General features: G+C 40.5%; 1 protein-coding gene across 2 annotated transcripts in view; it reads right to left on the bottom strand.

Moving 5' to 3' along the window:
- Positions 1–27414, bottom strand: part of LOC139760017 (mediator of RNA polymerase II transcription subunit 12-like protein) — a 456094-nt gene that overhangs the window by 229363 nt on the left and 199317 nt on the right. For both annotated transcript variants that reach the window (XM_071682758.1, XM_071682766.1), the window contains exons 13-15: positions 23939–24120; positions 21708–21905; positions 6844–6964 (exon numbers count right to left, since the gene is read on the bottom strand). In XM_071682758.1, the coding sequence (XP_071538859.1) occupies positions 6844–6964; positions 21708–21905; positions 23939–24120 (501 nt within the window). The remainder of the gene's footprint in view (positions 1–6843; positions 6965–21707; positions 21906–23938; positions 24121–27414) is intronic.

Below are 27414 nucleotides of genomic sequence, written 5' to 3'. Positions count from 1 at the left end.
TTGTGGAGGTTGTCAACTAGGCTCCTCGCGATCAAACTTGTCTTCACTTTCAAATTCCAAACATTCTCTTACAACATTACAACTTTACTGTTCATATGAAATTATAAAACATGAGATAATTCTATTAGCAATGTTTGCAGAGACAGCACAGGCAACTGACTTATCATTATCTAGGCCATCCTGTGAGTGAAAAGAGGTTGACAAAGAGGATATATATGGCAGAAATGGAAGGTACAAGGAGAAGTGGGAGACCAATAGGAAGATGGAATGCTGAAGTGAAAATAATCTTAAATTATTTAGGGCTGAACATCCAGGAGGGTGAAATGCATGCATGGGGCAGATTGAAAATTAGAATGATGGGGTATTCAGGGGATGAAATGTTATTAGTGGACTAAGCCAGGGTATATATATATATATATATATATATATATATATATATATATATATTATTTTTTTTTTTTTCTTTTTTTATACTTTGTCGCTGTCTCCCGCGTTTGCGAAGTAGCGCAAGGAAACAGACGAAAGAAATGGCCCAACCCCCCCCATACACATGTACATACACACGTCCACACACGCAAATATATATATATATATATATATATATATATATATATTTTTTTTTTTTTTTTTTTTTTTTTGCTTTGTTGCTGTCTCCCGCGTTTGCGAGGTAGCACAAGGAAACAGACGAAAGAAATGGCCCAACCCACCCCCATACACATGTATATACATACGTCCACACACACAAATATACATACCTACACAGCTTTCCATGGTTTACCCCAGACGCTTCACATGCCTTGATTCAATCCACTGACAGCACGTCAACCCTGGTATACCATATCGCTCCAATTCACTCTATTCCTTGCCCTCCTTTCACCCTCCTGCATGTTCAGGCCCCGATCACACAAAATCTTTTTCACTCCGTCTTTCCACCTCCAATTTGGTCTCCCTCTTCTCCTCGTTCCCTCCACCTCCGACACATATATCCTCTTGGTCAATCTTTCCTCACTCATTCTCTCCATGTGCCCAAACCATTTCAAAACACCCTCTTCTGCTCTCTCAACCATGCTCTTTTTATTTCCACACATCTCTCTTACCCTTACGTTACTTACTTGATCAAACCACCTCACACCACACATTGTCCTCAAACATCTCATTTCCAGCACATCCATCCTCCTGCGCACAACTCTATCCATAGCCCACGCCTCGCAACCATACAACATTGTTGGAACCACTATTCCTTCAAACATACCCATTTTTGCTTTCCGAGATAATGTTCTCGACTTCCACACATTCTTCAAGGCTCCCAGAATTTTCGCCCCCTCCCCCACCCTATGATCCACTTCCACTTCCATGGTTCCATCCGCTGCCAGATCCACTCCCAGATATCTAAAACACTTCACTTCCTCCAGTTTTTCTCCATTCAAACTCACCTCCCAATATATATATATATATATATATATATATATATATATATATATATATCTTTTTTTCTTTTTTTTTTTTTTTTGCTGTCTCCTGCGTTTTGAGGTAGCGCAAGGAAACAGACGAAAGAAATGGCCCAACCCACCCCCATACACATGTATATACATACGTCCACACACACAAATATACATACCTACACAGCTATATATGTATATTTTTTTTTTTTTTCATACTATTTGCCATTTCCCGCATTAGCGAGGTAGCCGCAGGGAATACGTGGGAAGTATTCTTTCTCCCCTATCCCCAGGGATATATATATATATATATGTTGGGGATGAGAGAGCTTGGGAAGTGAGTCAGTTGTTGTTCGCTGATGATACAGCGCTGGTGGCTGATTCATGTGAGAAACTGCAGAAGCTGGTGACTGAGTTTGGTAAAGTGTGTGAAAGAAGAAAGTTAAGAGTAAATGTGAATAAGGTTATTAGGTACAGTAGGGTTGAGGGTCAAGTCAATTGGGAGGTGAGTTTGAATGGAGAAAAACTGGAGGAAGTGAAGTGTTTTAGATATCTGGGAGTGGATCTGGCAGCGGATGGAACCATGGAAGCGGAAGTGGATCATAGGGTGGGGGAGGGGGCGAAAATTCTGGGAGCCTTGAAGAATGTGTGGAAGTCGAGAACATTATCTCGGAAAGCAAAAATGGGTATGTTTGAAGGAATAGTGGTTCCAACAATGTTGTATGGTTGTGAGGCGTGGGCTATGGATAGAGTTGTGCGCAGGAGGATGGATGTGCTGGAAATGAGATGTTTGAGGACAATGTGTGGTGTGAGGTGGTTTGATCGAGTAAGTAACGTAAGGGTAAGAGAGATGTGTGGAAATAAAAAGAGCGTGGTTGAGAGAGCAGAAGAGGGTGTTTTGAAATGGTTAGGGCACATGGAGAGAATGAGAGAGGAAAGACTGACCAAGAGGATATATGTGTCGGAGGTGGAGGGAACGAGGAGAAGAGGGAGACCAAATTGGAGGTGGAAAGATGGAGTGAAAAAGATTTTGTGTGATCGGGGCCTGAACATGCAGGAGGGTGAAAGGAGGGCAAGAAATAGAGTGAATTGGAGTCATGTGGTATACAGGGGTTGACGTGCTGTCAGTGGATTGAAGCAAGGCATGTGAAGCGTCTGGGGTAAACCATGGAAAGCTGTGTAGGTATGTATATTTGCGTGTGTGGACGTGTGTATGTACATGTGTATGGGGGGGGGTTGGGCCATTTCTTTCGTCTGTTTCCTTGCGCTACCTCGCAAACGCGGGAGACAGCGACAAAGTATAAAAAAAAAAAAAAAAAAAAAAAGTATGAAGAGAAACTGGAGTTAGTGAAGTGTTTAGATATCTGGGAGTGGACATAGCAGCGGAAGTGAGTCACAGGGTTGAGGAGGGAGAGAAGGTTCTGGGAGCGTTGAAGAACGTGTGGAAAGCGAGAATGTTATCTCGTAGAGCAAAAATGGTAATGTTTGAGGAAATAGTGATTCCAACAATGGGTTGCGAGGCATGGGCTATAGATAGGGTTGTGCTGAGGAGGAAGGATGTGTTGAAAATGAAATGTTTGAGAAAAATAAGTGGTGTGAGGTGGTTTGATCGAGTAAGTAATGAAAGGGTAGGAGAGATGTGTGGTCGTAGAAAGAGTGTGGTTGAGAGAGCATAAGAGGGTGCGTTGAAATGGTTTGGACACATGGAGAGAATGAGTGAGGAAAGATTAACAAAGAGGATATATGTGTCAGAGGTGGAGGGAACAAGGAGAAGCAGGAGACCAAATTGGAGGTGGAAGGATGGAGTGAAAAAGATTATGAGTAATCGGGGCCTGAACATACAAGAGGGTGAAAGGCATGCAAGGAATAGAGTGAATTGGAAAGATGTGGTAGACAGGGGTTGACATGCTGTCAATGGACGTATTTCATGAGTAGCAGGATGGCAACAGGAATGGATGAAGGTAGCAAGTATGAATATGTACATGAGTATATATGTATATGTACCTATGTATACGTTAAAATGTATATGTATGTATATGTGCACGTATGGGTGTTTATGTATATACGTGTGTGTGGGTGGGTTGGGCCATGTCTTGTCTGTTTCCTTGCATTACTTTGCTGATGCGGGAGACAGCGATTAAGTATAATAAATATGTAAATATCAAAAAGCCATGGTGACATCACACAGACCTGCCTCACACCTACATGTATCCCAAAACTTTTGCTGAGCTCTCTGTCCACTCTTATAAATGCACTTGCTCCTCTATAAAAGGCTTTCATACCATCCAACAGTAATTCCCCTATACCATATATCCTTGGCACATCCCACAAAGCATACTACTGAACTCTGTCATATGCTTTCTCCAGATCCATAAAAGCTGCATACAACTTCTTACCTTTAGCTAAACACTTTTATACGGTCATCTTTACAGCAAAATTCTGATCCACATATCCCTTACCTTTCCTAAAACCCCTTGGTCTTTACTTAAGTATACATTGTCATTTCCATCACTGTCAATCAATATTCTTGCATACACTTTTCCCGGCATACTTAACAGACTTATTCTCCTATAATTGCTACATACATCCCTAGCACCTTTTCCTTCAAGTAAAGAAACAATAATAGCTTTCACCCAATCCTCAGGCACAACATTCTGTTTCCAGGCTAAATTGCATATAAGATGCATCCACTCTATCACACTTTCTCCTCCATATTACATTTCAGCCATAATTCCATCCACACCAGTTGCCTTTCCTACCTTCCGCCTCATTATTGCCCTTCTTACTTCCCTTTTTGCTATAGGCCCTTGCAGTTGTATCCTCTTCCTTCCATCCTCCATACACATGCATGGAACAACTGGTGCCTCACCTCCTCCCACCTTTGCTCTTTACTTAAGTATGCATTCAGTCACTTCCATCACTGTCAATTAATATTCTTGCATACACTTTTCCTGGCATATGTTACAGACTTATTCTCCTATAATTGCTACATCCCTAGCACCTTTTCCTTTGAGTAAAGACACAATAATAGCTTTCATCCAATCCTCAGGCACAACATTCTGTTTCCATGTTAAATTACATATAAGATGTATCCACTCTATCACACTTTCTCCTCCATATTTCAGCATTTCAGCCATAATTCCATCCACACCAGTTGCCTTTCCTACCTTCAGCCTCATTATTGCCTTTCTTACTTCCCTTTTTGCACTTGTATCCTCTTCCTTCCATCTCCATACACATGCATGGAACAACTGCTGCCTTACCTTCTCCCACATCCCTCCTTTTGATTCAGGAACTCACGTTCCTTGCTTCTTACATCAACATTTTCACTCATATATCCACCTCTTTCCTTTTTCACCAACTTAAAGTATAGTTTCTTATCATCCAGAAACTTCCCATTTAAATTCCTTCCAAAATCTTCATCTACTCTTTCTTTGCTTTCCTCTATCAGCTCTTTAACATTCCACTTAAATATTTTGTATTCTTCCCTCCTTCTTTGCTGAACTTCCACTGGAATATTCATATCGAGCAATCTAACATATACCTTTTTCTTCTCTTCCACAGCATTTTTGATCGCTTGTGTCCACCATGCACTGTCCTTTTTATTCCTGTATCTCACTACCTTGTATATAACTACTGATTCTACAACCTTCAATTGTATTTCTGTACAAACTTTCAACACCTCATTCACACATGACCACATTCCCAAATTCACTGCACTTCCATCTAAGCTTTCAGTTACCTTCCTTTCATACTCCTCCCTGCATTCTGCTTTTTAACCTTTTAGCCCATGTTAAAAACTGACACTGAATTCATCCACATCCTTCGATTCTGCTCCCTCTTCTCTCATTCGATCTGCATCTCATCTTGACACAGCTTCCTCAATGAACTCAGACTTAGATAGGATATTTCAGTGGGATACACAAAATCATGTTAAGTTTAATGCCTCTAAGACCCAATTTCTACCCATCTTTCAATAGGAAACTTCTAAAAACTCTCGCCTCTCCTTTGACAGTTCTGTAATTCCACCTCTTGACTTAATAAACATTCTTGGTATAACTGTAACATCCACTCTTTATTGTAATGCCACATTACAGGAACAGTTAAGTCTGCCTCTTAAGAAACTGGGTGTCCTGTTTAGATGTCGAAACCTCTTCTCTTCTGACCAGTTGCTCCATTTATACATAGGACTGATTCATCCTTGTATGGAGTACTTCTCAATTTAGGGTGGTTCTAGCTCTGTATTCTCACTTGACAGTCAAATTGAAAGCAATCCCTTTTATAAACTGTCCCAGGCTAACTTCCTAACACCACAACATTGCTTCACTTTCCCTCTTCTATAGATGTTACTTTAGATTTTGCTCCTGAGAGCTAGCTGCTTGTGTACTCCCACCACTAGCTAGACCATGCAATACTCAGCAAGATGCTGCATCACACAATTATCGTATGGCCATCACCAACTCAAGGATAGGCCATTTTGATACCTGCTTCTTTCCCTACACATCAAAGCTTTGGAACTCTCTACCTTCTCATGCCTTTCCCAATACCTATGACCATGCACATTTCAAAAGACAGGTCTTTCACATCCTTAAAAATTCATCAATACTTTCCCTTGTCTTTTCTATTTCCACTTCATAATTCTCTCTCTATTTCAATTAAAGCCCAGACTTGATGTGGACTTTTGTCTGTGAATGGAGCCTTCAACATGAAAAAAATGCACACAGTGTTAATACTCATTTCGTGAATATGACAGCATGCCTGATACTTAATCATCTTCTAGAGCCACTAAAGACCCAATCTGATTGGTTGAACTCCCAATATAATGATAATGAGAAGAAAGAAATTATTCTCAAGCATGAAGGGCCCAGCTACTTTTAAGATGTGTCACAAGAGATGGTTGAAGTAAACAGCAGATGCTATTCCATACTTTGCTGAAGCATGATTCATATTAGCAAACTAGTTGAAGATGATCACACTTTACAATTCTATATCTATTGTGCAACAGCTGAAACTTTCTGAGCACAAACTACAATTACACAAACATAATATACATAAACTTTCAGCACCATAACTTTATGGTTGCCAACATGAATATCATCAGCTTACTGCACTTGCTTAACATAATCAAATTGGTATAACTGTAAAAAGGACTCTCAAATTGGTTTACCATCATTATGGATATGGCTAAGATTACATTCTTGTAGAAAAAAAATGACTTCATTTACTTACAAAGGTAATGCCTGACCAACCAAGAAAGGTGGCTCATGGGAAGTACAAATACTTTGTTAGAGGAATGGGCTCCTTGTGTCAAGGTCTAGCTGCTTTATCAAGACATGAGTGCAAATATGCTTCTATTTGATTCAGTATAGTGAGAAAGTAAACAAAATGTATAAATGATTAGTACCTTCTGCAATATCAATACTAAACTTCTTGCTAAACAGCTTGCAAATTTCCTTCGTTAGTTTCTTTGCTGATGTTCGTGCTTCATCCCGTGCTTTTCCTACACCACACAGTAGAACATACCGCTGAAAATTAAAATCTTTATCATTACATCTTCACATATACAATGAATCACTCAAAAAATATACCATAACCATAATTTCAGATCAGTTTAGGTGATTCTCTGATTCTATATGTCAATAAGTAAGAAACAGTATTACCATGAAGAGTATGCTCTCACCACAGGATCCTTTTTAGTATATGAATACAAATCTCCTTTGGTTACAGTGAATTCAACCTCTCACATTTTCATTCTATACATTATTGAACAAAATCATTCCCTTAATAAAAAAACATGTGGATTACACCGAAACAAATATATAGGTACCGACATTAAACCTAGCAATGATGATTCCCTCAGGTCTTAAACTCTTAAAGTTCCACTAAGCTATCCTTTCAAACTTTCAAAATTCATGGTCTTTCAAATCATTTAATATTGTATCTAACCTTACACTTTCAAAGATATTCATAAAAATAGAAAAAATCAAGGCAGAAGTTTCTTTTGTCCCTTATCTTCACTGTAATAACATGTTTAAGTTTTATAGATGCTTCAGCATAATATGCTAAAAAGTGTGATAATAAAGCCTGAGTGTCAAGCGAGCTTTTTTCTTTTATGTTGGAGGTCCAGTCAGAGACAAAAGTCCACACAAAGACTGGGCCTTAACTGAAATACTGAAAGGATTAAGAAGGGGGAAAGTATCAAAAAAATTGAACAAAGTGAAAAATCTCTTTTAAAATGTGCTAGGTAATAGTTGTTGTGGATGGCATGAGAAGGTACAGAGTTCCAAAGCTTCGAGGAGTAAGGAAAGAAATGATTATCAAAACAGCCCATCCGTGAGTTGCCAATGGCAACACAGTAATCATGTGATCCAGCAGCCTGCAAAGTATTGTGTGGTCCAGTAAGAGGTGGGAGTACACAAGCAGCCAGCTCTCAGAAGCAAAAACCAAATACCTATAAAAGAGGGAAAGTGAATAACACTGTGGAGTAGGGCAAGAGGGTAAAGTTTGGAAGTTAGTCTGGGAGAGTTTGCAAGTCAGAACACTTTTGACTCAACTCTATCAAGTAAGAATGCAGAAGAAGAACCATCCAAGATATGAAAGCAGCACTTCATACATGGATGAATCAATACTTTGTATAAATGGAGCAACTGTTCAGAGGAACAGAAGCAGGCAGACTTAGCTATTTTCACTATATGGAGTTTCCAAGAAAGAGGGGATATTACAGTAATTTTTTTTTTTTTTTTTGCCGCTGTCTCCCGCGTTTGCGAGTCAGCGCAAGGAAACAGACGAAAGAAATGGCCCAACCCCCCCCATACACATGTATATACATACGTCCACACACGCAAATATACATACCTACACAGCTTTCCATGGTTTACCCCAGATGCTTCATATGCCCTGATTCAATCCACTGACAGCACGTCAACCCCTGTATACCACATCGATCCAATTCACTCTATTCCTTGCCCTCCTTTCACCCTCCTGCATGTTCAGGCCCCGATCACACAAAATCTTTTTCACTCCATCTTTCCACCTCCAATTTGGTCTCCCACTTATCCTCGTTCCCTCCACCTCCAACACATATATCCTCTTGGTCAATCTTTCCTCACTCATTCTCTCCATGTGCCCAAACCATTTCAAAACACCCTCTTATGCTCTCTCAACCACGCTCTTTTTATTTCCACGCATCTCTCTTACCCTTATGTTACTTACTCGATCAAACCACCGCACACCACACATTGTCCTCAAACATCTCATTTCCTGCACATCCATCCTCCTGTGCACAACTCTATCCATAACCCACGCCTCGCAACCATACAACATTGTTGGAACCACTATTCCTTCAAACATACCCATTTTTGCTTTCCGAGATAATGTTCTCGACTTCCACACATTCTTCAACGCTCCCAGAATTTTCGCCCCCTCCCCCACCCCCACTTCCGCTTCCATGGTTCCATCCGCTGCCAGATCCATTCCCAGATATCCAAAACACTTTACTTCCTCCAGTTTTTCTCCATTCAAACTTACCTCCAAATTGACTTGACCCTCAACCCTACTGTACCTAATAACCTTGCTCTTATTCACATTTACTCTTAACTTTCTTCTTTCACACACTTTACCAAACTCAGTCACCAGCTTCTGCAGTTTCTCACATGAATCAGCCACCAGCGCTGTATCATCAGCGAACAACAACTGACTCACTTCCCAAGCTCTCTCATCCCCAACAGACTTCATACTTGCCCCTCTTTCCAAGACTCTTGCATTTACCTCCCTAACAACCCCATCCATAAACAAATTAAACAACCATGGAGACATCACATACCCCTGCCGCAAACCTACATTCACTGAGAACCAATCACTTTCCTCTCTTCCTACACGTACACATGCCTTACATCCTCGATAAAAACTTTTCACTGCTTCTAACAACTTGCCTCCCACACCATATATTCTTAATACCTTCCACAGAGCATCTCTATCAACTCTGTCATATGCCTTCTCCAGATCCATAAATGCTACATACAAATCCATTTGCTTTTCTAAGTATTTCTCACATACATTCTTCAAAGCAAACACCTGATCCACACATCCTCTACCATTTCTGAAACCACACTGCTCTTCCCCAATCTGATGCTCTGTACATGCCTTCACCCTCTCAATCAATACCCTCCCATATAATTTACCAGGAATACTCAACAAACTTATACCTCTGTAATTTGAGCACTCACTCTTAACCCCTTTGCCTTTGTACAATGGCACTATGCACGCATTCCGCCAATCCTCAGGCACCTCACCATGAGTCATACATACATTAAATAACCTTACCAACCAGTCAATAATACAGTCACCCCCTTTTTTAATAAATTCCACTGCAATACCATCCAAACCTGCTGCCTTGCCGGCTTTCATCTTCCGCAACTTTTACTACCTCTTCTCTGTTTACCAAATCATTTTCCCTAACCCTCTCACTTTGCACACCACCTCGACCAAAACACCCTATATCTGCCACTCTATCATCAAACTCATTCAACAAACCTTCAAAATACTCACTCCATCTCCTTCTCACATCACCACTACTTGTTATCACCTCCCCATTTGCGCCCTTCACTGAAGTTCCCATTTGCTCCCTTGTCTTACGCACTTTATTTACCTCCTTCCAGAACATCTTTTTATTCTCCCTAAACTTTAATGATACTCTCTCACCCCAACTCTCATTTGCCCTCTTTTTCACCTCTTGCACCTTTCTCTTGACCTCCTGTCTCTTCCTTTTATACATCTCCCAGTCAATTGCATTTCTTCCCTGCAAAAATCATCCAAATGCCTCTCTCTTCTCTTTCACTAATAATCTTACTTCTTCATCCCACCACTCACTACCCTTTCTAATCAACCCACCTCCCACTCTTCTCATGCCACAAGCATCTTTTGTGCAAGCCATCACTGATTCCCTAAATACATCCCATTCCTCCCCCACTCCCCTTACTTCCATTGTTCTCACCTTTTTCCATTCTGTACTCAGTCTCTCCTGGTACTTCCTCACACAAGTCTCCTTCCCAAGCTCACTTCCTCTCACCACCCTCTTCACCCCAACATTCACTCTTCTTTTCTGAAAACCCATCCAAATCTTCACCTTAGCCTCCACAAGATAATGATCAGACATCCCTCCAGTTGCACCTCTCAGCACATTAACATCCAAAAGTCTCTCTTTCGCGCGCCTGTCAATTAACACGCAATCCAATAACGCTCTCTGGCCATCTCTCCTACTTACATACGTATACTTATGTATACAGTAATACCAGGTATATTTGTTCACTGAGTCAAGAGGTGGATTTATAGAACAGGTTAAGGAGAGACGAGTCCTGAGGAGTTTTCGATAGAAACGGGTAGAAACTGGGTCTTGGAGGTATAAAACTTACCTAGATTTCATCTATCCCACTGAAATATCCTGTTCAAGTCAGAGTTTATTGAGGAAGCTGTGTCAAGAAGAGAGGCAGATCGAGTGAGAGAAGAGGAGCAGAACTGAAAGGTGTGGTTGAATGCAGTGTTGAGTCATCAGCATATGAGTACATTTGGTCATTTGTGGAAGAGAGGAAATCATTGAAAAAAAGGAGAAAAAATGTAGGGGACATTCAACCTTCAGGGACACCACTGTTGACGGAGAAAGGGGGGAGGCTGATCCCTCATCATCCACAAAGACAAAGATGCTAGAGAGAAAGCTTGATATGAAGAAGGAAAGTGAGGAGAGCTAAAAGATGAGACCCTGATGCCACACCCTGTCTAAGGCTTTAGAAATATCGAGGGCAACTACACAAGACTCCCCAAACTCTTTCACAGATGATGACTAGACATTAGGACAGAATATCACCAGTCGACCTTGCCTTACGGAAGCCATACTGATGATCAGAGCAAAGACTGAGTTTAGAGGTGTCTAGGGATATGGAAGAGGAGGAAGGATTCTAACACTTTGGAACTGGTTGATGTTAAAACTACAGGACGATGGTTACACAGTTCAGAATGATCACTGTTACTCGGGATGGGATGTATTACTGCATACTTCCAAGAAGGAAATGTTTTGTTTTCTAAACGGAAACAGAACAGATGAGCAAGAACAGGTGAAAGTTCAGAGGCATACAATTTCAGTACATGGGGATGGATGCCAACAGGACCATAAGTCTTGCTTGTGTCCAAAGATGCATTTTTTGGACATTCTGAAAAGAGATTACGGGGAAGGGAACAAGATAAATAAGAGGAACATCTGTGGGTGAAGGACTGTTAGAGTCAACCAAGGTGGATTCAGAAGAGAAAAGGGAATCAAAGAAAGTTGCTTTGTTTATGAAAGAGACAGCTATAGTACCATCAGAATGGAAAAGTGAAGCAAAGGTAGAGTAATAGTTGTTGTTAAAGATGCCCTTGGCTAAAGACCAGAAAGACCTATCAGTGGATGATGGAGAGGTTATCCCACCTCTTTTGAAAAGAGGAATGCTTTGCCAGATGGATAACATGCTTGCAATAGTTACAGGTTGTGATAAAAGCTGAATGGGAGTCGGTGGAAGAAGGTTTTTTCAAGCTCAATATGCCTGATCCCTTGCCTGAATGACCTCAGAACAGGAATGATTGAACCAAAGATAAGAAGAGGTCATCTTGAAGGAAGAGGGGATAAATGCTTCCATTCCCACAAGAACAAACTCTGCTATGCATCTGGAGGAAGATAGAAGCATCATCACATAAGAGACAGTCAGAAAAGAAGTTACGTAAATTATTCCATTATGCTTTGTTGGTGTCAGTATTCATGCTTAGAAGGGGCTGCTGGAGGGGGAAATGCTGTTAAATGAGATACATTTATGAGGGTGATCAAATGAATCAACTGGGGCGAGATTGTGTAGTTAAAGCAGGATGAACTAGAGGTGAAAAATAAATCCAGAATATCAAGAGAGTGGTCACAACAGTTAGGAATATGGATAGGGAGATAATTTGCTCTAAATCATTAAGAATGAAGAATGTGAGGGCTTCAATCCCTCCACTGTCCATATGGGATGAATTCAACCATTCCCCATGGTGAACACTGAAATCCTCAAAGTATAAGATCTTGGCTTATGGGTTAGAGGATGCCACAGTCCCATGGCAGAAATTTAGATAGATAAAGTAAGATATAAACTTTGTAGAAGAGCAATAGGTGAAACAGAGGAAAAGTGTGGGGATTCAAGGTCCTCGGGCTGTGCAACAGGTGTGCTGATGTTGGAATAAGCACAAACACCACATCTGAATTGGAATCATAAGTGGAGATCATAGCTGAATATGAAAAAGGGACTTGTAAACACATTATTAGATAAATGTGTCTCCAAGAGAAATGATATATCAGGAGAGGTACTAAATAGATGGTGTTCAAAAGAGATGTTACCAGAGAGACCACAAATGTTGGTATAGTGAATAGAAAAAGAGGGAGGTCTTACCGAGAGGGAAAGGTCATGGGAGGGGCCTGTTCTACTACTATCTCACTGGCAGTAGAGTCAGGTAGATATCTGGAGATTCTTAGCACACCATGATGCCGGAGACTAGAGGCCATAAACTTGTTGGACTCTATCATGATTATGCTTAAAGTTGTCACTGCATATTTTACTGTTTACTTTACTTACACCAAAATATCAATTACTGATTATCATTACACTTTATCTTATTTAATAAAACTTGTAATAATTAATGTCACTTACTGATAATTCTTTCATATAAGCAGGGTAAAAATGTTTATGAAAATACCAGCTGTAAGTCAGATGCAGTGTTGCAAAAGGTTTGGCAGGTAATGGCAACGTTCCCTCTACTTATGCAAGAAATCCTTTTCCCACCTAACCTTGTTCAACTTTTGATGCTAAAGAAGTCAGTGTCCATAAAATCCCTCTGCACACAATCAGAATATAAATCATCATCATCAAATAATTTAGAATCATCTTCCTGGTTCTCTAAATTTTGCTATGAGTCGTTCAATTTTCTTCAAAGAAAACACACGCAAATGTGCTCTTCTTAACATGGCTGAAGTTGACTGGCTGAGGAGAAATCATTGCACAATGCCAACTCACCTCCATCCAGGTTCCATGCACAGCTATCATACTGAGGGGCAAAACTCAAAGTGTATATATCCACCGAGAGGAGTTGTTCATCTCATGTAATCATCTAACTGAAGGTGCTATGAGGTTTAGAGCCAAGTAACCCAGAAGTTTGGAGGAGATATTTACTGAAGAAGTCATTCATTGCACAGAAATGTAGGTTTTGAAGGTTGAATTTTTTTTCATCTTCAATGGGTTGCCCCTCAAGCCATGAGATATTCCTTGGGAATATAAGGGTAGGATCATTCCTGCCCTCATAATAATATGATACTCCTTTGTTCACTCTTTCTGATTGATCCTTGTTTCACCAAAGGCATTTACTTAACTGGTTCACTTTCAGCCAACCAATGACCACCAAACAACAGGTTGATATCACTGACCCATCTGCTCCTGGCCTCGTGGCTCACATCTCACAGACAGACAGACAGGCAATGTGGTTTTATTTTGGTAAAAATCACATGGCTGAGGATGTTAGATCCATAAGGCAAATGTTTACAATAATCAATAATTAATTAAAGGGTTGTTTGCCATAACAAAAAACAAGTTGGTTTGTAATAATAACAGAAAAATCAGTTTGATTTACACCAAAAGATATATACAACAGTTTCTTCTTTGTTGTCACAACGTCACAGACCACTAAAGTTAAACAGTCCTGCCATATATGGAGTACACAGCCTTTCTAAGCATGCTCTGCATCCGAACAGTTGGTCACTGTCACATGATGTCCTTGTGCTCATCTCAATGCATCCCTCATTTGTAACAATGTCTGTAAGCAGGACTCTGTGAGGGCTTCTTGACAATAACATGAAATGGTGGGGAGCAATACTCAAGGGTATGTAAGTTATGCATGTTTCGACAAGTTGACTGGATTGGGCACTGTATTTCTTCAGCACGTGTAGAGCACTTTCATAGATGGTCAGGTCATCGATGTGCTCCAAACATGTTTCTGTGTGTTGTGCAGCTCCACTAGTCATTGCCAAGGACATGATAGGACAATAAAGTGTTCCTTGAGGGGCCCCACAGGAGGTATAGCTTATACTACTCATGCACCCAGAGGGGGTAAGCACTCTTTGGGAGAGGTTCTGAAGAAATCCAATAAACCATCTAGTTAGTGATCCCCTTCATCCTCACTCTATGAGGTGACTTACAATGATGGTGTGATCAATTATGTTGAAGCCATTGCTAAAACCATACATAATGAATGAGAAAATTTTTCCTGGTTTGTCAAGATCAGAAAGCATTTTGTGAATGAGGTGCACAAGATAGTGGGTCATGGAGGAGTTCTTTATGTTCCCATATTGTCTAGGGTCAAAATGAGGTTTGATATCAGATATCATTTCTGAGATGAAAAAGCTTTCTAAAACTTTAGAAAAGGATGGAGTCAGGCTATCTGGTCTGATACTATCAACAGAGGAAACTTTGCTTTTTAGGTATCGATACCATTGTTGCATGGCACCAGATGGTCGGAGTATAGCCATCTGTAATGGATCTTTTATATGCTCCTGTAAGAGGAACATTTAGTTCAAAGGTGAACTCTCTCATAAGTGAAATGGGTAACTTGTTAGGGATTGTTGACATACTTGTCCTGAGTTTGACCAGATACTTGGCGACATCCCAAGGTCAAAATAACAAAGTATTCACTTTTGCTGGTAGATTCGTGGCTAAAGACTCAGTATCGGGAGGGGCAATGCGATTGTACACTTCAGAGAAGTAGAGATTATTTTGTTCTCCTAATGCTTTATCATCTAGCATTTCTAACTGATCAATTTTCCAGGGTTTTGGTTTATGATTTGTAAGGGCTGACACCTCTGTAACTAGATCAACACAGGTTTTTAACCCGACACCCATACCATTTTTCTTTTGCTTTCTTAATCTTGCTACTGACTTGCAATCTTAGTTCCAGCAGTTGGTGGTGGTGACTGTGTGTATGCCCTGTTATGCTTATAGAGAAGGGTCTTGATTCGTGCCATCATCCAGCCTGGGTCACTGTCACGAATGGAGAATGTCACTACGGGGAAGCATCTCTCAAAAGTTTTGCTGTTTGTCCTGCAAACTTCAAGTAGCAGCATCAAAGTCAGTTATAGAAGTCAAATAACCATAATGTGATCTGAAATGCCAAAGGAGGGCAGTATCTGAGATGGCACATGGCAGAGGATGTCTGTTACTAATTCATCCAATATGGCAATGCACCTGATAAGATGATCCACAATTTGTTATGCAGAAATGTTCCTACATACTGATTCAAAGTCAAACTTGGAGTTTAAGTCACCCATTATAACAACATGGACATTGAGTCTACAGTTTCGTATCAGGTCCACTGTCTACAAGATGTTCTAAAAACAACTGCCTCCTAGCAGCAATGACATCAGGTGGTATGTAAACATTTGCCATTAGTGCATGACGTGCTTGACTTGGATTAAGGACACCAAAGTACCTCCAGTTCATCAGGCACTTGAATCTCTGGGGGAGTACACCACTGAAGATCTTCATGCATGTAGAACATCAATCCACCTCTACTCTTTCTTTCAGTCGCTGCATGATTACAATCTTGGTGTAGCAAATCAAAATTTTGTTAAGTCCACCATCTCAGTGGGTATCAGGCTATGCAGTTTGGTCTCACTCACTGCTACAATGTCAACCCTGTGTTGTGAGAGTAAGACCTGAAGTTCATCAAGTTTTGTGTTGGTGCATATCTCATTAACATTTGATGTCATATGCACTTCTGATAGCTGCCTTGGTCGAACCTACCCTTCTCTAGAGGTCAGCACCAACACCAGCACACTGCTGGAGGGATTTGGTGTCAGCATCTGAGGGTTGGTATCTCTACAGGAGATCCATACTGCTCGTTTCTCCACCTCCCCCTTTGTTGTCATTTTTGTGACCATCAAGTAGTAGGTAACTTTCCACTCGTGTGCATAAAGGTCATGACAATACATAGGGCAGTGATGCCAGTAGCAGTATACTGGTTGTTTGGGGCACACATGACTTGTTACCTAATTGACCAGGACTCCTCATGTGTGCTTGTATGCATGGCAACCTCCAGCTAGCTATGCATTCCAGATAAATTCTTTTAAAAAGAGGGGTGAATGTTGGGGTGAAGAGGGTGGTGAGAGTAAGTGAGCTTGGGAAGGAGACTTGTGTGAGGAAGTACCAGGAGAGACTGAGTACAGAATGGAAAAAGGTGAGAACAATGGAAGTAAGGGGAGTGGGGGAGGAATGGGATGTATTTAGGGAATCAGTGATGGGTTGCGCAAAAGATGCTTGTGGCATGAGAAGAGTGGGAGGTGGGTTGATTAGAAAGGGTAGTGAGTGGTGGGATGAAGAAGTAAGAGTATTAGTGAAAGAGAAGAGAGAGGCATTTGGACGATTTTTGCAGGGAAAAAATGCAATTGAGTGGGAGATGTATAAAAGAAAGAGACAGGAGGTCAAGAAAAAGGTGCAAGAGGTGAAAAAGAGGACAAATGAGAGTTGGGGTGAGAGAGTATCATTAAATTTTAGGAAGAATAAAAAGATGTTCTGGAAGGAGGTAAATAAAGTGCGTAAGACAAGGGAGCAAATGGGAACTTCAGTGAAGGGCGCAAATGGGGAGGTGATAACAAGTAGTGGTGATGTGAGAAGGAGATGGAGTGAGTATTTTGAAGGTTTGTTGAATGTGTTTGATGAGAGAGTGGCAGATATAGGGTGTTTTGGTCGAGGTGGTGTGAAAAGTGAGAGGGTTAGGGAAAATGATTTGGTAAACAGAGAAGAGGTAGTAAAAGCTTTGCGGAAGATGAAAGCCAGCAAGGCAGCAGGTTTGGATGGTATTGCAGTGGAATTTATTAAAAAGGGGGGTGACTGTATTATTGACTGGTTGGTAAGGTTATTTAATGTATGTATGACTCATGGTGAGGTGCCTGAGGATTGGCGGAATGCGTGCATAGTGCCATTGTACATAGGCAAAGGGGATAAGAGTGAGTGCTCAAATTTCAGAGGTATAAGTTTGTTGAGTATTCCTGGTAAATTATATGGGAGGGTATAAATTGAGAGGGTGAAGGCATGTACAGAGCATCAGATTGGGGAAGAGCAGTGTGGTTTCAGAAGTGGTAGAGGATGTGTGGATCAGGTGTTTGCTTTGAAGAATGTATGTGAGAAATACTTAGAAAAGCAAATGGATTTGTATGTAGCATTTATGGATCTGGAGAAGGGATATGACAGAGTTGATAGAGATGCTCTGTGGAAGGTATTAAGAATATATGGTGTGGGAGGCAAGTTGTTAGAAGCAGTGAAAAGTTTTTATCGAGGTTGTAAGGCATGTGTACGTGTAGGAAGAGAGGAAAGTGATTGGTTCTCAGTGAATGTAGGTTTGTGGCAGGGGTGTGTGATGTCTCCATGGTTGTTTAATTTGTTTATGGATGGGGTTGTTAGGGAGGTGAATGCAAGAGTTTTGGAAAGAGGGGCAAGTATGAAGTCTGTTGTGGATGAGAGAGCTTGGTAAGTGAATCAGTTGTTGTTCGCTGATGATACAGCGCTGGTGGCTGATTCATGTGAGAAACTGCAGAAGCTGGTGACTGAGTTTGGTAAAGTGTGTGAAAGAAGAAAGTTAAGAGTAAATGTGAATAAGAGCAAGGTTATTAGGTACAGTAGGGTTGAGGTTCAAGTCAATTGGGAGGTAAGTTTGAAAGGAGAAAAACTGGAGGAAGTAAAGTGTTTTAGATATCTGGGAATGGATCTGGCAGCGGATGGAACCATGGAAGCGGAAGTGGATCATAGGGTGGGGGAGGGGGCGAAAATCCTGGGAGCCTTGAAGAATGTGTGGAAGTCGAGAACATTATCTCGGAAAGCAAAAATGGGTATGTTTGAAGGAATAGTGGTTCCAACAATTTTGTATGGTTGCAAGGTGTGGGCTATGGATAGAGTTGTGCGCAGGATGTGCTGGAAATGAGATGTTTGAGGACAATGTGTGGTGTGAGGTGGTTTGATCGAGTAAGTAACGTAAGGGTAAGAGAGATGTGTGGAAATAAAAAGAGCGTGGTTGAGAGAGCAGAAGAGGGTGTTTTGAAATGGTTTGGGCACATGGAGAGAATGAGTGAGGAAAGATTGACCAAGAGGATATATGTGTCGGAGGTGGAGGGAACGAGGAGAAGTGAGAGACCAAATTGGAGGTGGAAAGATGGAGTGAAAAAGATTTTGTGTGATCGGGGCCTGAACATGCAGGAGGGTGAAAGGAGGGCAAGGAATAGAGTGAACTGGATCGATGTGGTATACCGGGGTTGACGTGCTGTCAGTGGATTGAATCAGGGCATGTGAAGCGTCTGGGGTAAACCATGGAAAGCTGTGTAGGTATGTATATTTGCATGTGTGGACATGCATGTATATACATGTGTATGGGGGTGGGTTGGGCCATTTCTTTCGTCTGTTTCCTTGCGCTACCTCGCAAACGCGGGAGACAGCGAAAAAAAAAGAGGGGTAATCAAAACAGAATTCAGCTATTGGTAAGGCCATGTGGTGTTATTAATCTTTCTTTCTTTCAAACTATTCTCCATTTCCTGCGTTAGCAAGGTAGCGTTAAGAACAGAGGACGGGCCTCTGAGGGAATATCCTCATCTGACCCTCTTCTCTGTTCCTTCTTTTGGAAAATTAAAAAAAAAAAAAAGAGGGGACGATTAATATCAGATACAATACTACCAGTGAAAAACAAAAAAGACAAAAAATTAAAAACTTCATATACAAAATTAATAGGAGACACACAACAACACTGAAACCTAATAATGCATGTTACTAGCCAAGAATTACAGTGACACCACAAAACTACATACCTCTAGAGATGTTTGGTGTTCATATGCACTCCCTTACAATTATATAACAAAGCACAAGATCGGAATCCTACTATGAACACAGAAAAGTTAAAAAAAATTCAAAAGAGCACCCTAGCTACATGGAGGCAGCTACAGCAGCACCACACACCACCATGGTGCCCATCCAAAGTGATCACACAAGGTCAGACATAAACCTTTATTTTGGAGGACTGCAATCCCATCAACTCCATCAGTCTTCCCACACTTCATATCATACAAACATTCCATCACTTTTCATCAAACCAGTTGCCATTTAACCTTGCTTTGTGTATTTACGTGATCCAAACATCCCCATACCTGCCAACCTACTCTTAAACACATTTGACACTCCCCTAAAATACCTACTCCATCTTTTCCTTCCCTGTTACCACTTCCCATCTCCTTGCTTCACTGATGCTCTCACTTTTTCTCTTGTACTCCTCACACTATTCATCTCACTTAAAAATTCAAAACATTTTCTTCTTCTCCCTGAAGTTGCCAATACTCTAACACTAACTTTTAAATGCCCTCTCTTTCAGCACCTGCACCACACCTTCCTCTCGATGTTCTGCCTATTTCTAAAGGTCCTTACCCCAGTCTGGGTGGTTACCAGGTTGGCAGCACATGTTCCTGCTTGTATTCTTGAAGAGAAACTAAGTGACATTTGCTATATTTAGAGGACCAGGTAAATGACCATGAATTACTTGACAATGATCTGTCTTTCAATCATGTGAATGATGATTTTAACTTTTCAACTAACAGTGACAAAAGAAGGCATTCCTAGCATATGTGGAGCCAGTGAAGTCAGTGTTGCCACCAGTCATCCCTTGACACTGCATGACTTTGCTAACACTGTGGGTCTTGCAAAGCTGGTGATTTTACACTACATCATTTCACTTACGACTGGTCTAGCAGTGATATTTCAGCTAATGCAGTACTCTATGAAGAAAGTAAAGACGTGGACTATATCTTAGAGTTTTTAGATAATGCAATCATGAATCTAATACAGACAGAAACAAATAAAGATTATAAATTCAAGAAGTACACAAAAATAAGTGAATTCACCTTCCCACTTCACTACGTGGAAAGATGCAACACTGAATGATTTCTATCATTCTTGAAGCGTGTATGCTGATGCCTCATGATGAAAAACAGGACACTAATAATGATAAAAAAGAATCCCTTTATTCAGATACCAATCTTTACAAAAGTGATGACAAAAAAATTAATGAGAACAGACAAGTCAAATATGTCATATGTTACTAAAGGTGCCAGCTTCACAAATCTTTAGAATTTTGTTAAAAAAACTTTAAATTACTCTGATCTATCTATCTATCTAGATCTCTGACACCCATTCCCTTTGGGAACTGCCTCAAGGTGGTGGCCATAGCAAAAGAATTTCCATAACTGTTGAACTCCAGAGCTGCTTCTTAACCTGTAGTGCCTCACCCTTAACAGGCTAATGACAAAGGGCAACCCTAGCACAATGTTTTCAGAGGTTCCTACTTATGTTCCTGTCTACTACCTATTATCTACTGTGTCTATCTTCCAACCTACTACTTCTACCGAATGCTCCTACTACTTCTACCTAATGTTCCTACATACAAATTCCATGTATTGCTCCCACCCTTTTGCGAAAAGGCAGGGTTAGTGCATAACGCTCACCACAGAAAACTCTTAAGAGTTACAAAGAATGAGTTGTGTGTGTTAAGTGTTGTCAAGTATTATGTGACAAGGAGAGACTATATGTTTATGGAAAGAATGCCAGCAGTCCATGAATGGGTGAAGAAGAAAGAAAAGACAGCTAATTGGGTCAAAGGAGAGCAATTTGACAACTAATGAAGTCCTGGCTCACTACACAGCTGTCACTAACCCTCTTAATATCCAGGCAGGTAATACTGGTAACATACCTCCCTGGTCAGTGGCTTCCTACCAACTACTACCCACTGTTACACTGATTATAACAAAACCAAGGCTTCCTATACAAATATATTAATGACAAGCAGTAATCAAAGTTACAACAAGAGATAAATAAACAAAACACATGTTGGTAACTCATTTGACACTCTGGTATCACTCTTGCACTCCTTGGCACTTTAAGCTGATTCAAAACAAAACCTTTACACATTATCAGGATTATAGTTGTGGAGAAAATAGTTATCTAAAGTGACCTACTTCAATGTCATATGAAAATCTTTGAAACTGTGAAGTTAAATAAACTTTTTTCATGCAACTTGAAAAAATCTCTGCATGAAAAAGGAAAAGTAAAACAATAAAGGGTTAAGGTATAAACTTGTTGAGCACTTTTATCCATGACTAGAGCTTTCAACACAAAATATAGCACTCAACTTGCATGCCCTCACCTGATTGATCTCATGCATGTAAGCATCATCTTGTGGTAACGGAAAGTGCTGTGCATAAACTAAATGTCTTGGGGGCCGCTGTTTACCTTCCCCTACAAGTTCTCCTCTCCCACCTGTCCCAGATTCCTCAAGGCTGGTATTGACTGTTATCTTCTGAAGAATCTTCCCAAGATCATCATCTATGTTGTCTGTTCCATCCTTCAGAAAAGAATTTTAAAGATGTGGATATCTATTTGATTCTGTTTGAAAGAGGAAAAGTCTATTTCTATATTAAACTTCGGTTAAGTATCCCATTTCAACTATTCCAGTAACCTAAATGAATATATATAGTTTTTCATATGTTAGTCACTTTCCATGTCAATGAGATACTGCTTAGAGCAGAAGAAATGTCCTCAGTCTCTCACATCCACTCTCTAGCTGTCCTGCATAATGCATCAAAACCAAAACCTTCTACCCACAGTCAAGCCCCACAAACCTTTCCATGGTTTCCCCCAACTGCTTCATGTGTTGTGGTTCTGCCCACTGACAGCAAGTCATCCCCAGAAACTGCAACGTTCCAGTTGGTCCCATCCTTTACATTCCTTGCACCCTTGTGCAGGTTCAGGCTCCAAGCCCTGAAACCATCTTTCACTCCGTCCTTCCACCTCATCCGTAGCTTCTCCCTTGTATTTGTTCCCTACACTTCTGGCATGTATACCCTCGTAGTCATCCATTCCTTACTCATATTCTCAATATGTCCAAACAGTATCGGTAGAGCCTCTTCAGCTCTCTCGTAAATACTCCTCTTACTGCCACACCTCTCCCTTACCCCCCTATCGATGAACCCTTCTTACACCATACAATCCTCAAATATCTTATTTCCAATATATTCACCTTATCCTTTAAAATTTTGGCTAAGGCCCACACCTACACACTAATGAGCCATCAAACATACCCATCTCTACCCTTAAACACATGACCTCTCTTTCTACAAATTACTTAATGCACCTAAGAGCTTTGCCCCTCACCCACCCTACGGCTCACTTCATATCCTATTGTTCCATTCACTGACACATCCACTCCCAGGAAATTAAAAGACTCCATGTACTCCAAGTTCTCTCTCCTCAAATACACACTCCAAATAAGCTCTCTCTTTTTGTTGCTAAACCTAATAAACGTACTTTTATTCACATTACCCTCAACTTTCTCCTTTCACTCATTCCCCCAAACTCAGAAACCAGCATCTGAGGTTTGTCACTCAAATATGTCATCAGCATTGTATCATCAACAAACAACCAATGACTCACTCCCAGCAACCCTCCCACCCCAATCCCCAGCAGACTGCATACCTGTTCCTCTCTCCAAGACCCTTGCATTTGCCACTGTCATCACCCTATCCACAAAAATTCAAACAGCCATGGTGACATAATACACCCCTGCCACAGACCCACCTCCACCTGAAACCACTAGCCCCACATCTCTACCTACTCGCATAAACGCCTTTCTTGATAAAAACTCCTCGTTTCTTCTCATAGGTTTCCTCCCATAAGTTTATGGCACTTTCTACAAAGCATCTCCATAAAGCCTATCATAGGCTTTCTCCATATCCATAAATACCGCATACAAATCCATCTGTTTCTCTGCTTATTTCTCGCACACATTCTTCACAGCAAACATCAGATCCACACATCCTTTACCACTCCTGAAACCACGTTGTCCCTTCTCAGTCTGGCGCCCTGTGCTTTCAACCGCCCTCTTGATCACCACTTGTTTGTACAACTTAACAGGTACACGCAATAAACTAATACCTTTTTAAATCAAACTGTATGCCATACATACACTGAAAATCCTAACTAAATAATCAACAATACAGTCACTCTCCTTCTTAAGAAATTCAACTCCAATACCACCCACTCTAGCCACCTTGCTACATTTCATCTTATGCAAGGCTTTCACAGCATCTCTTTCCACCATACCATTTGCTATATACTCTCTCAATTCACATACCTCTCCAAAATAAATACCCTACATCTGCCATCCTATCATCAATCACATTCAACAATCCTTCAAAGTACTCACTCTAGCTACTCTTCACTTCTTCACCTCATTGCTTAAGAGCATTTTTGTAAGTCTAACTTCCAATTTTCAATTTGTTTCAATTAATTATGATATCAGTCATCTTTAGATACAAAAAGTACATCATATTTCAGAGCATGGTATACATGAAACATTTTGAAACTAAAAGTAAATACCTCCTTCTTTTCTCCAAATGATGAATCTGCCTTTAAATCTGGGGTTCCAGCTGCTAAGTCACCACGAGAGATGAGAGTACACATATACGTATCATGGCTGAATACATCTTGACGGATTAGTTCAGAAAACAGAAGGACTAGGTTCCCAAATTCTTGTGACCTTACAGACAAAGCATTCTCATCTGTTGAAAGATATAAATGTTAGGTACTAGGAGTTGTGGATCATCTTTTTCTCAAATACAACTATGAGAACACAGTGCTCTCAAGAACAACACATAAATTTGTTCACTCAGAAGCAGTAATAAGATGTGGCAAGCAAATGGTGGGATGCGGATGAGTGAGAAAGGGTATCAAGTGATGGAACAAGGAAGGAAGATTAGGAGGAGTACTAGAGAAAGTGATAGTAGATCAAAAGTGAGGTACAACAGCTGGAAAAGAGGGCAATGGAAAGTTGGTGATAGAGTAATAATGATACAGGTTGAGTATCCCTTCTCTGAAATGCCTGGGACCAGAAGTGTTTCAGATTTTGGATTTTTTTGGATTTTGGAGTACTTGCATATACATGAGATATGTGGAAACAAATGGGTTAGACTTAAGACATACCTCAATGTTTTGATCATTCAACCACCTTCCTCAGGAGACACTGATTCCAGCATTCGGCAGAACTGTGTTCCCAGGCAAGTGATGGTCACCTGGTCAGACAACTTGGCATGTCGCTCTCTGATTGGATCTCTTGTCCAGCTGCCTCCACCCATTCACATTGATCTCCACTGCCTGACGTGACCAGCAGATGAACCCAGACCTTGTGTTAATGTTGTTCTTAATACCTTCCTCTAGGTAAGCTCTCACACTATCTCTAAACAGTTTGTCGCTTGCCTATAGTTGCCTTGGCATCCACCATTCAGTGACAGTGTGAAAGCTTACCTACAGGAAGAGATAAAGAAAAACGTTAACAAAAGGTCTGGATTCATCTGCTGGTCATGTCAGGCAGCAGAGATCACTGTGAACGAGTGGAGGCAGCAGGACAAGTGATCCAATCAGAAAGCAACACATCAAGGCATCCAACTGGGTGACCATCACTTGCAGGGGAATATGATCCTGCCAAATATTGGAATCAGTATCTCCTGAGGAAGACGAATGAACGGTTCAAACGTTTAAGTATGTCTCAGCTCTAACCCATTTGTTTCCATACCATCCTGTTTTCCACATTCCACATAGATTATTAGATATCTTGGGGATGGGACCCAAATCCAAACACAAAATCCATTTGTGTTTCATAAACAACTTATACACATAGCCTGAAGGTAATATGTACAATATTTTTAATAATTTTGCACATGAAACAAAGTTTGTGGAACACAACCATCAGAGAGATAAGGAGTCAAAACCTCAGCTGCCCATATGGACAATATGTGGTTGTTTGGCATCAACTTCATTCCTGACTCTAAATTCATGAGCAACTGGTAAGCAATCATGTTCTTACACTTATTCATGCAGAGCAGAAAATAAGCAAAAACCAGTGAGTAATGCACATAGGTCTAGTGATGACGATGGTTTGTAACAAACTGGCAGCAATAGTGCATTACAGCCCAGCATGGGCAAGTGAGATCAGGTGTGGAATTTTTCACTTGTAATATCATGTCACTGCTCAAAAAGTTTTAGATTTTGGAGCATTTTGGATTAGGGATGCTCAACATGCACTAAAAAGAAATGCTTTGGTCAAAGGAGAAAAGAATGATATCGGTATGTAACATCAGAAGGGAAAGTGGTAAAAGATGAAGTAAGTATTCTGAAGGCCTACTGAATGTGTTAGATGATTTAAAGATGAATGTGGCTCGCATGGGATAAAGTGGAATGTAGGGCAAAAGTCATGGTATATGAGATGGTAAAGGGGGAGGAGGTAATGAAATCCTTGAACTGTGATTAGAGCATAATGGTGGTCAGAACTACAGATTAGTGCCTCAAGACAAGGGATGATGGCACTGATGGCTGGTTAGTCAGACTGTTCAATGTGTGCAGAGTTCAAGGTGAGGTATGTGAGGACTGGTGGAGTACAGTATAAGTATAGCACCACTGTAGAAAAGCAGGGTAAGGAGGAGTGTGGTAGTTCAAAGGCCTATGTTATGAACACAGCTGAGCTGACTGGGTGGGAGGATTAGTTTCAGAAGGGGGGAGTGTTTGGACCAGGTGTTTGCTATTTAGAGTATGAGAGAAATACTCAGAAAAAGTCATGTATCATCATCTTGGCTGTTTAATCTCTTTATAGACTAGGTGGAAAGAGAGGTAAAGACAAGGTTGTTTTAGAGAAAGAGGTAATCTGGAGTATGTTGGGGCTGTGGGTCACACCAGGTGAATCAGATGCTATTTCCTGATGACACAGCTCTGGTGGCAAACTCCTGGGAATAAGTAGAAGAGCTGATGGCAGCATTTGAAAGAGCATATTACCAAAGAAAGTTAAACATAGCTGCATTTGGAATGGTGAAACACAATAAAACTGAAATTATGTGACCAAGATTAAAGTAATAGGATGAAACAAGGGGGCTACTTATCTCCCTACAATGAAATTTTGCCAAAATGGCAAGGCTAGCACCAAGTGCTTAATGCATGTCTTGTCTGTTGAATTAAAGGTTTAGAAAACTGTTTCTTTTCATAGCCACATATTCTTCATCACAATCAATCCAAGGCTCATCAGGGACTAACTCTAATCATAAATCTAGTGTTCTTAAAATTTTTCTGCAGTTGTTCCCAGTGTGTTTCTTATTTCTCCTGGTGTTGCATTATGTAATCTTATCACCCTTTTTTGCTAAACAAATATTTTTGTTTTACATCTTTTTGGTGTAGCCCTAGGTATCATTCAAAACTTGATATTTCTGTATTTTCCCTGCTCAGAAGCTTTCAGGTTTAAATTATTATTCTTTATGCCAAATGTTTGCTGTTGTGCATATCTCGTCAATTATGTTTCACTTCTTGGCTGCAAAGATCCAAGGTACTTCTACCCCCACAAGTTTGCTTGTGGAGTAATTCTGAATGACCTCTAACTTGCTAATGTTCATCTGTTTGACTGATGACCATACAACAAAATTATATTCAAATCTACTTATAATACACAGTCGGAAAAATATATGTTAACCCCAGCAGAGTTAAAAGGCTTCTTTGGCCTTCTCATGCCAACATCACACTAGTAATGAGTTGCTCCTGGCTATGGCATTGTTTTTGGAATCATTTTGGCCAATTTTGTATATCAAGGCTACCCAAACATTTTCTATGGGATTCAGTCTTGGGGATGTAGGTAGATGTGGCAACAATGTAATTTCAGGGTGTTACAGGAACCAATTTGTGACAAACCATGATGAGTGGAGAGGGCTGTTGTCTTGAAATAGGTAGAAGAAAATTATTTTGGGAAACAATATCATCCTCACTAATGGTAGCAGCACTTCATTAAAAAAATTCAACATGTGTCTCTCTGGCAAATCACT

The sequence above is a fragment of the Panulirus ornatus genome, chromosome 3, assembly GCF_036320965.1.
Source record: "Panulirus ornatus isolate Po-2019 chromosome 3, ASM3632096v1, whole genome shotgun sequence".
Classification (NCBI taxonomy): domain Eukaryota; kingdom Metazoa; phylum Arthropoda; class Malacostraca; order Decapoda; family Palinuridae; genus Panulirus; species Panulirus ornatus.
The sequence above is the reverse complement of the archived record's forward strand: the minus strand, read 5'-3'. Positions and strand labels throughout refer to the sequence as shown.